Here is a 10,429-nt window from a genome sequence, read left to right as displayed (position 1 = left end):
GCCTGGCTTGGATGAGCTGAAAGTACACCTGCGTCTCTTCATTGCCAAAAAAACCCCGTTTCGGGCAAGCACGCGCAGGCCAGGGCCGAGCCCCCAGCGGGGTGTTCTGCAGCCTGGCTGCCTCCTGAAGCATCCAGCACAGCTCCGCAACAGCACCTCTCGGTGGGCCGGACACCCCAGGCTGGCACAGTCCTGCTTGCAGCGAACGCGGGGCAGGCGAGCAGTGCTGAAAGCGTGTACCGGGGGAAAGTACCGCCCCAAGACCACCGCCTTTCTTGTACTGTTTACCACAGGAGCCGGATATCTGCTACCTGGAAAGATCTGAGCTCATCTCCGGTGACAGAAGCCACGGTGGAGCCCAGCAGACCCCAGGACAAAACTAGCACGACGTGATGCTGCGCTGTTGGGGACCCTCCTGCTGCCTGCGGATGAGAAGCCAGGGAGAGGCGAGTTACCGCCTTCCTGCTGCCTGCCCACCTCCCCTGTTCTGAGGCCGGAGCCACAGCCCTTTCGCAGCCAAAGCACAGAGCCACGTATGTACCCACGCAAGGAGAGGAGGACGCAGGAGCAGGTCCCTTCTCTCGTCTATTTAGCTTGTAAATTCTTTGGAGAAAGGGCTGCAGCTGGGTCTGTCTGCGCGGCATTTAGCATAATAAAGTCCTGCTCCTTGTTGCAGTGCCAGGTCCTTCTCAATGCCAGCAGCTTTACAGCCTCGCCGTCTTCCCAACTCCAGAGAGTTGTGCAGCTGGAAAAACCTATTATTTCCCATGGCAGCTCCTTTATTTCTGCCTCTACAAACAGTGAACGCAGTTAAGCCCCAGAAAACGTCTTGGGCATTTCATAACAAAACTTGCCCAGCTGGAGTTTGAAGCATTTAACTGACCCATTTCCTTTTACTTATTTATTTTTTTAAAATAAAAATCAGCCACCAGCTTGGGGCAACGCAAAGTTGTAACTTGCACCCTGACAGATTAGAGATGCATCCCACCGTGCTGTTTCCATGAGAGAACAGCTGGAAAGCTGACAGAGCAGCTGTCAGGCGTGTGACGACCACCCCCTCCACGTAGCATTAAAAGCAGGCGAGAGCGCGTTACAGCGGACGCGGGAGAAGACTGCATTTCCACGCGTGCAGTTAAAAAAAGTCACCTGGACCCCACGTGGCAGCAGCTCGTATACGGTGTGATGGAGTTAGCGTCAGCGAAGTTTGTCTGGGCTTAGAGAGGCCCCAGCTGAACTCCCGGGCGGAGAGCTGCTCCCCCCCTGCTCCCCGCCATTTTCTGTGGGACGATGGTCACACTCTACACCATCACTCGTAATAGACAAAGGAAAAATCCCAAAATCCTGTTCTGTTCGCATGCTTTTTCAGGCGTGCCAAGCTACGATGATTGATGTATTTCACAAACTTCATCGTTTCTTTGTCTCTATAGACTAAGGCCAAGCAGTTGTCCTCTGGGTTCACCGTCAGCAGCTAGAAGGAAAGAAAGTGAGAGGGGAAATTAGTTTCACAAAAATGGCTTTGATATCATTCCCAGGAAGAAACAAAACCGTTTCAAAAGCTAGTCAGAACAAAGGTCTGGTCTTAGAAAATGAACTATGTCACTATTTTCATTTTAATACCCCTCAGCCTGAAGCATTTATTAGACAGCAAGGGGTTCTTGACTTCTTATCAGCATGACGGCTCGGCGCTCTCGCTAGTACCGATACCAAACGTGACCCTAGCGAACAGCACCTCCCTGGAAAAGCATCGCCTCTGCTACAGCCTCGTGCCCGGCCGAGGCTTCCCAGACGCCACCAGGCGCAGGTGGCATGAGGCACTGTCCGGGCCCGAGTCTGAAGCCTTACGGTGAACGCTGGCCTCCTGAAGCTGAAGCCAGAGCTACGCCCACGAGCGGTAGTTCAGGCAGGAAGGCTCCACTGCGACACCGAGCACCCTCGGGATTACGTTAGCGTTTCGACAAAGTGTAATTATGCCTCACCACCCTCAACAATTTCATCTAATTTGCAGCTAGCGACTGAGCTCCTTACCTCTTCATCTTCACCTTTAGCGATGTAGGAAGTAAAGCCGCCATATTCTGGATCCCAGTCTTAAAATCAGAAAAGAAAGATTCTTGGAAAGTTCAACGCTGCCCAGGCTCCGTCCAGCCTTCCTGGAGATGCCGTTTTTCCACCCCGCTCCCCACAGTTACTGGATACGGGACCATGCCCCAGCTTACCTCCTGCCAGTCTATTTTATTTTGTTTTTTTTTTCCAAATCGGAAACAACTCGAAGCAAATGTACCAAGATTTGCCTTTTACCGCAGACAGGCAATTTAAGGTTGCTTGGCTCTCTGCTCCTCGCACGTAGAGCAGTTCTGCCTTAGCAGATCTGCAAAAGGCTTTCAGTTTACCGGCGTGTGCCGGGTGGTTTCGGCCGTGCATTCTGGGCTCAGCTGGTCCGAAAGGCTTACGTTTAGATTTTTGTTTTCACCACTATGTCTAACTAGCAATCAACCTAAAATGCCTAGACATGCCTAAAGTAACTTTTCAAAACCCCGGGCTTTGTGAATTGGAGGCGGTGATAATCTTGACGAGGAAAGGGGCGAAATGGCACGCTTTCCGCGGGTGTCGTGGCCACCCGAGCCTCCACCATGCCCAGAGCCGCTGCTTGGCGGGAGGAGAGGCCTGGGAGACGCAGCCTTTCCCTCTGCCCAAGCGCCACCTCCTGGCTCCAGCAGGAAAGGTCAAAGCTGATCCCAAGGCCGCAATCCCCAGTGTTTGTGTGAGGACTACTGAAACCAGGGCTTATGCAGACGCGCGGACTAGGAAAAAGTCTACAGGGCCCTTCTGTGTAGGAAAAAGCAGGGAAATTTTGGCTATTGTAGCACTGCTGAGAATTCAGAAGCCCTTCCGTTACGCAAACCTTGCAGGGAGAGTCCGATACCTCTCTTTTGTCCACTTACCCTCACAGCCACAGAAGAAGAGCAGGTCGAGAGCAAATTCTGTTGCTTGAGTGTCGTGGACCAGCGTATAGTGCCCGTGGGTCCAGCGCCTCAGCTCCCCTGCACACACAGGGGCACCTGAGCCTGGAAGGGGGAACAAACAAGCCAGGGAAAACAATGAAGCTGTACAATAGCTGACGCCCGCTGAGCTCGAGGCATGTAGGGGACGAGCCCCCGCACTGCCACACCACTGCGGAGCCGTCTTTGCCATCCCCAGCAAAGTGTGAAGGGAAGAAAAAGTAAAACCACACATCTCGTGTTGAACTTCTTTTCCGGAGGTGGCTCTAAGTGACGTCCTTTGACCAATGCGGAGGAGGGAGGCCAAGATCTGCTCTTTGAAAGGGGCCAAGCTGCGATGTGCGTTGGTTTAACCAGTTCCTCCTTTTGTTTTGGGTTTGTTGGGTTTTTTTGCCCCCCAGATTTACAGTAGCACTCCAAACTTCAAGAGCCAGCAACCTATCTGTTCTTGAAGTACTGAAACTACCAGACGCTTCAGCGAAGGACATTGCTCTGAACTCGCTCTCCATGCGCCATCCCAGGAGGAACGTCGGAATTTGGGGAAGCCGCTTCCCCCCCCGCCATTGCTTAGCTCAGTTTTCAATCCATGCAGCCCCCGGCTATGCCCTCCTCATATGCGAGTTTAAAATCACACGGCAGATAGAAGAGGCAAAATGACTAGCCGTGGAAATCAGAAAAACAAAGCCTTTGCAGCAGGCAAGTGTTCTGGTGGGATTTTCAGTAGGACTTGGGGTTTTTTATTACTTTTTATTCCAGTGTCCGCTAACTTGCCTGACTCAGCGCAAGATGAGCGTTTTCAAAAATTCTACCCTTAAACTTCAAAGCCACCGTTTTAAATAAACGGCACCAATTCATGAATCCAAAATGAATCTCATCTTTTATAGCAATGGTATCTCACTGCTGACAACTAAGTGGTTATTTAGGCTGGCAGCATTTTCTGAAAGGTTAAATCCTAGTTTTAGGTATTGGTTTTCCTAATTCTCTTTACTTCCGATCTGTTCACTTTCTTCCTTTTGATTTGGTCTCATACAAGAATCTACTTTATATGAAGCAGGAGCGTAACTACTGGCAAAAGACTATCGGGCGATTAATTAACACCCCCCTCCTCACCCATGCCTTCACTCCTCCAGAAGTCCCACCCTTAAGACTTAAGTCTGTTCAGAAACGGTATCTTCAAGTTAGTCATTATTTTATTCCCGATTCTTTTGCATCGGTCACTTATTTTGGACACCCAGTCTGACCTGCGCCAAGCCCCTGTTTGTGCTGGTGCCTTGTGCTGGCCGCAGTACAAGGTGAAATGCTAATTCCATGAGAATCATTGGGAATGCCGCTGCCAAGGTCAGGGTTCTGCTCAAGTCCTTTCACGCTGCTGCTGCTGGACTTACCGTTCTGCGTCTCACCGTCTTGTGCTTCAGGGATGTTGTCAGGCTGCTCCGGCTGATGGGGATTGCTATCGGCGTGGTGGTCAGTCTCTTCCTGCTCAGGTTTGGGACTGCTGTGCCCAGCGGCGTCTGCTGCTCCTCCTTCCCCAGCATCTTCATCCTCATCAGAGGGAGCCAGGAAGTGCAGCTTTAGGCCAGTGAAGTTGGAAAGCAGTAAAAACAAAGCCTCGGAGCGTAAGAACTGCAGGAATTTCTTCAGGATGTCAGGGAGGCTGTCTTCCTCTGCTGTCTCATAGAGTCTGAAAGACAGCAGAGGTATCGGCAGTGGAGAACCAACAAGGGCCACGTCCATGGGGGCAGCATCAACCAGTGCAGCCTCGTGGCAGTTCCTGCCTGGCCTGAGCAATAGGTGCAGGGCGCTGCCATTCCTCACCTTTTATTAGCGGGCCCCCGCCTACTCCACTGGACGTCTTTGTTCTCCAAAGCTTCACACAGTAGTTGGTATTTCTCTTTCTAGGAGAGAAAGACAGTGCAGAGACTTTAACATTTAGCTCCCAGGTCTCCCTTGGTGTGCTAGAAGCAGCCATTGTCTACCCTCAGAAAAAAAATTAGTGCCTTATCTAGCGTGTTTGAGGCGCCTCGGGACTGCTGAATTGAGGGGCGTAGCCTGGGTGGGCATCATGTCTTTGCAATGCCGGCGACCAACAGCTATCAAATGCTACTCGATTGTCTGCTGGGTGAGAATGGAGTTTCACTGAGATATGGACACTCAGTAAACCAGAGGTAAATCAGCCTTGAGAAGCAAAGCCTTTCGAGTAAGACAAAACCATTATGGGTCACTTGGTTCACACACAGGTGGAGTTCCCCAAGTGCTGCGAGAGCTTGAGGGACAGGGAAGGACGCTCCGGTCACCACAAGGCTAGGAAGCAGGAAGGATGACGTGTGTTTCCATCCTTCTCCTTTGCTTCTTGCAGGAGACAAGAACGTTGAAGGAAAGTGTTGGATTTTTGATGAGTCCCTGTGCAGCAGCGTGCAGGCAGGCAGAGGGGATCCACCCACAGAATCACAGAATGGTTGAGGTTGGAAGGGACCTCTCCAGGTCATCTGGTCCGTTCCCCTTTAGGGAGTGAAGCTAGAAGGTGCTTTAGTTGACAGCCGAACAGGCAAGCCCTTTCCCAGCCTGCATGACGTGTGGTACCTGTTCTGGCAGACCACGTCAGATTGAACCACTGGGCTCACCTTAAGAAAATCCTTCAGGAGAATTTCTGATCGCTCCTCAAATTCCTCCTGGATTTGAGCTTGGGAGTCCATGTCCAAATAAACTAGATTGATCCACTCATACAAGATTTCATGCTGGAAAGGAAATGGATTTGAATGCTGAATTTGCAAAAGTAAAAAGGATTCCCCAATTCCCCCTTACCCAGCTGGCCACAGGGCTGGATTCCTCCCCCCACACACTCCATTCCTTCCTTTTTTCTTTTTTTTTAATTGCACCACGAGTATTTGCTGCCATTCTCTGCACTATTGTAGGCATGCAAAACGTACAGAGTCAAGAAAGATACGCAAGAAAGAAACCAGCTACAAATTTATGGACAGGAAACAACAAAGAGACTGGGGTAAGTTAAAGAGGAAAGCATCCCCAAGCACCTGGTATTCCAGGGACATGAAAGAAGTAGAAATGCAGATAAGCAGATGTAGGCCTGTTACTCACGTCGTAGGGGACGTGTGGGCTCCTGGGCAAGGGAGCTTCCATGCGGCGTGCAGGTCTGACTGTGGACGGGCCGTGAAACCAGCCGCTCACTGACAAGCGGCACTTCTCCTCAGACAGAACTTCTGACACCTGGAACAACGTTGAGCAGCATGTTACTGTTTAGACTACAAAACACTGAAGGACCAGCTGTAACAGGCACCACGTAGACTCCTCACAGGAGACGGACCTGACTCCGGGGAGCCTACTGCATACGCAGGGAAGTCAGGCAAGGGCTAGACCAGGCTGGATTATTCTTGGCTTACAGAAAGAGGGCTTGAAGCACACTCTGATGCTCAAGTCCACTGCAGGTTTCCAGAATCCCAGTCCGAGCTTTTACTCCAAGCTCCCAGCAGAATCCATTCTCTCTCTCTGAGAGCTTTGAGTTATTCTGTTATTAAAAGTAATGATATTTCAGTTTTCTACCATTTGTTCTGTTGAAGAACCAGCTACCATAGGCTGCAAAAATTATCTGTCATGGGTTAATCTGGGAACTCAGAAAACACTGAGCATCTGTGGGCCACAGCAGACCACATCAGCCTACTTTTTTGTCTTTTAATTTTTAAAAAGTGCTGTAATACAAGCCATCATGAAGGGCATTTGCCTGACGCTTTGGGCTCTGGATTAAAGGTCTACCTATCTGTCAGACTAAGAGCAACCCCTCTGTCCTGGCATTTAAGCTGGTCTGTGGAAACCCTTGGAAACGGTTAAATTGTGATTTCATCAGATGGTGCACTGCGGTAAACTGGGCTAAACTGAACAATTTCACATTCTAGGGTGCTGTGCTGTAATGGCAGTGTGAAGAGAAAGCCATCCCCTTATGACTGCTTGCAAGCCACAAACTGAATTTTTGAATAGCACATAAAGACTTTGCACTGGGGGTTTTTTGTTTGTTTGTTTTGTTTTTTTAGAACAGTCTGATGGAACAGGAGGAAGACACACAGTCTGTTCCGAAAAGGTTTTAGCTCTTATTGTTACAGAGCTGTAGTGGCCCTTTCCTTGCATGACTCAGGGGTGTTCTAGGTTATTTGGAATGGCTACTGAATCCTAAATCACTTAGGAAATGAAAACCAGAAATCTGCCTGCCCTTGGAAGCTCGTGGACCTGCTCTGCTCAGCAAACATCCACAGCTTTGTTACCTCCCGAAGAAGCGTACACCGTGAAGTCCAAAACCTGAAGTTCTATTAGGAACTACTGACTAAATACTCTTCGCCCCATGTCCGAGAGGGCTTTAAGGCTGGCACGTGCTGTGAAGGCTTCGTATCAGCCTGACCCTTACACAGTCCTCTAATGGTAATTCGCAGGCTCTACGCTTTACTGACGAACGGGTCAAAGAAATGATTTAGTGCTTCAGCAAATACTCTGGGCACAACCAGTGAGGTCCAGATCTGGGAGGCTTTGATTCACAGAACTCCCAGTTAAGCTTAATGCTTATTTTAAAAATAAGTTTATTATTTAAGCTGAGGTTATTGCCTGTGCTAACAGTATCGGAGGCAGGACTCTGAATAGTGCCAATGCGTGGGATTAAGCGTAGGTCAGTAGGAGGCAGTCACAAGGTTAAGTGGAACATGGATTTTTATGACAAGATTAAATCACTACCTGAAAACAATTAGGGCAGTGACCAAATAGATGTTTCTGTTAATTAATTAATTGTGAGACATAAATAACAGAAAAGTAAAGCCCTGAGCTGTCTAGGTGAGGACATGCCTGACCTACATCACTGATCTTCTTCCTCTCCAACCTTCTGCTCTTTGGCCCTGTTTGTTACGGTCCGTGGTATTCTCAAGCACGCAGCAGTTTCCGATTCCAGTCAGGTGTTTGCATCATGCAGTTCCACAGATTATTCATCCTGTTTCCAGCCATCTTCCTGGTAAGTGCCCCGAAGTGCCCCGTAACCGTATCAGCGTTTCTACTGTAGGGCACCACGCTAGGTCTATGTTACAGAAGCGGTATGGCCATGTCTGCATAGCGCCCTGTTGGCAAGGCGATGTGCCGAGGAGCTCTTCTGGAGCAAAGTCATGGCATCTGCATGAAAAATGTGAGCTAGCGTAAAACAAGCAAACAAACAAAAAAATCCCTCTTGTCACCACAGCCAAATCCACAGCAGTGGCTTGCCAGGACAGCAACACAAAACAGAAATGGAAGTTTCCTCCCCTCAAGGCGATGACGCTAGACTGACAGTTTAAAGCTGGACTTGTCAGTTCTTTGTCCTCCTTGAAGTCCTGCCTTTAACACACAGCACTTAGCACGAGTTACTTCTCCCTTTCCCTTCTCCCTCCCCATCAGGACTGTAACAACACACAGAGTGAGTAACCACAACAACGAGAACCAGAACATGAACAAGAGACAGCTCCTTGCCTGGTGGAAAGAGACTGGCGACACTTCAAAGAAAACCAGCGTGTTCCACGAAGGCACTAGCGACTTGACGATTTGCTGTGGCTGAAAGTGTTCTGAGGAGGAAGAAAACATACTCTGGTTAAGATATGAACTGGAACTCTCTAGAAACTGCCATTTCTCTCTGACTTCATGATGTTGCGACTGGCGAGACACCTGGGTCTAAGGGACGGTGCTCAGAGCAAGGCCTTGTCGAGGAATCAGCAGGCTTCTGTTGCTGGAAAGGGACATTATCTCCATCGCTTTAGAGTTCCAAGCATCACCTCCAGCCTGCCTCCACTCTCGGCCCTTGCAAAAAAGCGGGGGGGGGGAAAAAAAGATTCCCCTCTTCTTTACCTTCTCCCTTTTCTCTACCGTCGCCCATTAGCATTGCAGTAGCAAAGACTGCTACAGCCCATCTCTAAGGTGCAAATTTTACTTGTATATCAGCTTCTCCGGACTAAGGAGAAACTCTTTATTGTACTGTTTGAGGAGAGAGTTGCTGCAAGGGGCGCATAAGCTTCATCTTTTTCAGCCACCCGAGGCTGAGCTCCGAGCGCTTACCATCTGTGCTATACAGGTCCAGCGTTCCCCCGTCGCTTTCCTCCCAGGGTGGCACGAGGTACAGGATGAAAGCAATCCTCCGACCTTCCAGCTCGTCATCGTGGCACAGCAAGACATCTGCAATTACACACGTTTCGCTGCTGTAGCGCCTTTCCAGTACACGCAGGATTCATTCCCATGACTGCTTCCCAGCTTCGTCCCCGCAAGGATACAAGAAGAAAAAACCACGCCCTTTCCAAGAACTGCATTTTCACTCCTCGGCATCACCAGCCCAAGATTTGCAAGATTAACTTCTGCGGGATTGCACCGCAACCGGCAGATTAGCCCACCCTGAAGGTACAGGCAGTTACAACTCGTCACCCACCCCTCCGCGGCTGCCACTGGGCACAGTGGACAGAGATTCCTGACTTAAATGACGATTCAAGCTCTGACTCCTAAATACGGAGCTGCCCTTTGAGTAGGCTGGTTGCTGGAATAGAGGGGAGGGGGAGCCCTGGGAACAGAAAAGCTGGACCACCAACTGGTTGTGCAAAAGGCTTTTTAAAAGTACAGCTGACAGCAGTAAAAATTTTCCCCCTTCCTACAGTGATTTTCCGGGACTAAAAGGGTAGGTGCAGTTGTAAGCTGGACTCACCAAGGTGACGTTTTAGCATCAGGCTTCACAAACTCAACTGTAGCATTTGGAAGCCGAACACGTCACCCTTTTGCACGGAAGCAGGCGTGCAAACACGGGCTGCACATCTCCAAAAAGGTGGGGGCTTGCAACGGCACTGGGCCCAGTTAAAGCCACCAGCAACGGAACTACAGCAACAGTATTTCCCTCGTTTGTACTTTGTTTTCCGAGACTTTGATTTGCTGCTGATAGCTTCTAGGACCCTCTGGAACTAGAAAGGGGTTGGGGTGGGTTACGTACTTAGGTATTCTGTAGACATTTCCTTTCCTACACACCTACAGAAGCTTTAGGGAAAGGGTCGCTTATAGACTGACCAGTATATTCGTATTTAGCACAGGAGATGTCAACGGTGGGCTCCAGCTCGATCTGGGTCACAGCAGAAAGCCACGCTCGGAATTCTTCACACAGGGCATGCCTGTGAAGACACACACGAGGTAAGCATCCTCCACCGTTATAAAACATACGACTACAGCCTAAACTAATTTATTACCTCCCTTCCAACTATTTAAACAGTGAAAGGTGCTGTTGCGGCCGGTGAGGGTGCATTCCCGTAGAACCACGCAGCGGCCGGCCAGGAACACAGCACGGCATTTACAGCACGGCCGACAGTAACCAGCAGCGAGCGTGCCATCAGCGGCAAGGGGAACAGGTCGGCGCTTCAGCAGTGTCGGACACCCGAGGGCCGAGCCGGGTC

General features: G+C 50.0%; 1 protein-coding gene across 1 annotated transcript in view; it reads right to left on the bottom strand.

Annotated features, from left to right (window-relative positions):
* Window positions 1-650: 650 nt before the first annotated feature.
* Window positions 651-10,429, bottom strand: part of OGFOD1 (2-oxoglutarate and iron-dependent oxygenase domain containing 1) — an 11,806-nt gene continuing 2,027 nt past the window's right edge. Inside the window, exons 2-11 of the mRNA XM_009320863.1 lie at window positions 10,050-10,150; window positions 9,063-9,179; window positions 8,484-8,575; window positions 6,090-6,218; window positions 5,618-5,731; window positions 4,812-4,891; window positions 4,382-4,677; window positions 2,940-3,062; window positions 2,026-2,084; window positions 651-1,468 (exon numbers count right to left, since the gene is read on the bottom strand). Coding sequence (XP_009319138.1) covers window positions 1,307-1,468; window positions 2,026-2,084; window positions 2,940-3,062; window positions 4,382-4,677; window positions 4,812-4,891; window positions 5,618-5,731; window positions 6,090-6,218; window positions 8,484-8,575; window positions 9,063-9,179; window positions 10,050-10,150 — 1,273 coding nt within the window. The 3' untranslated portion in view covers window positions 651-1,306. The remainder of the gene's footprint in view (window positions 1,469-2,025; window positions 2,085-2,939; window positions 3,063-4,381; window positions 4,678-4,811; window positions 4,892-5,617; window positions 5,732-6,089; window positions 6,219-8,483; window positions 8,576-9,062; window positions 9,180-10,049; window positions 10,151-10,429) is intronic.

This window comes from Pygoscelis adeliae, unplaced genomic scaffold (genome assembly GCF_000699105.1).
Source record: "Pygoscelis adeliae isolate BGI_AS28 unplaced genomic scaffold, ASM69910v1 Scaffold63, whole genome shotgun sequence".
NCBI lineage: Eukaryota > Metazoa > Chordata > Aves > Sphenisciformes > Spheniscidae > Pygoscelis > Pygoscelis adeliae.
This window is presented reverse-complemented; position numbering and strand designations above follow the sequence as displayed.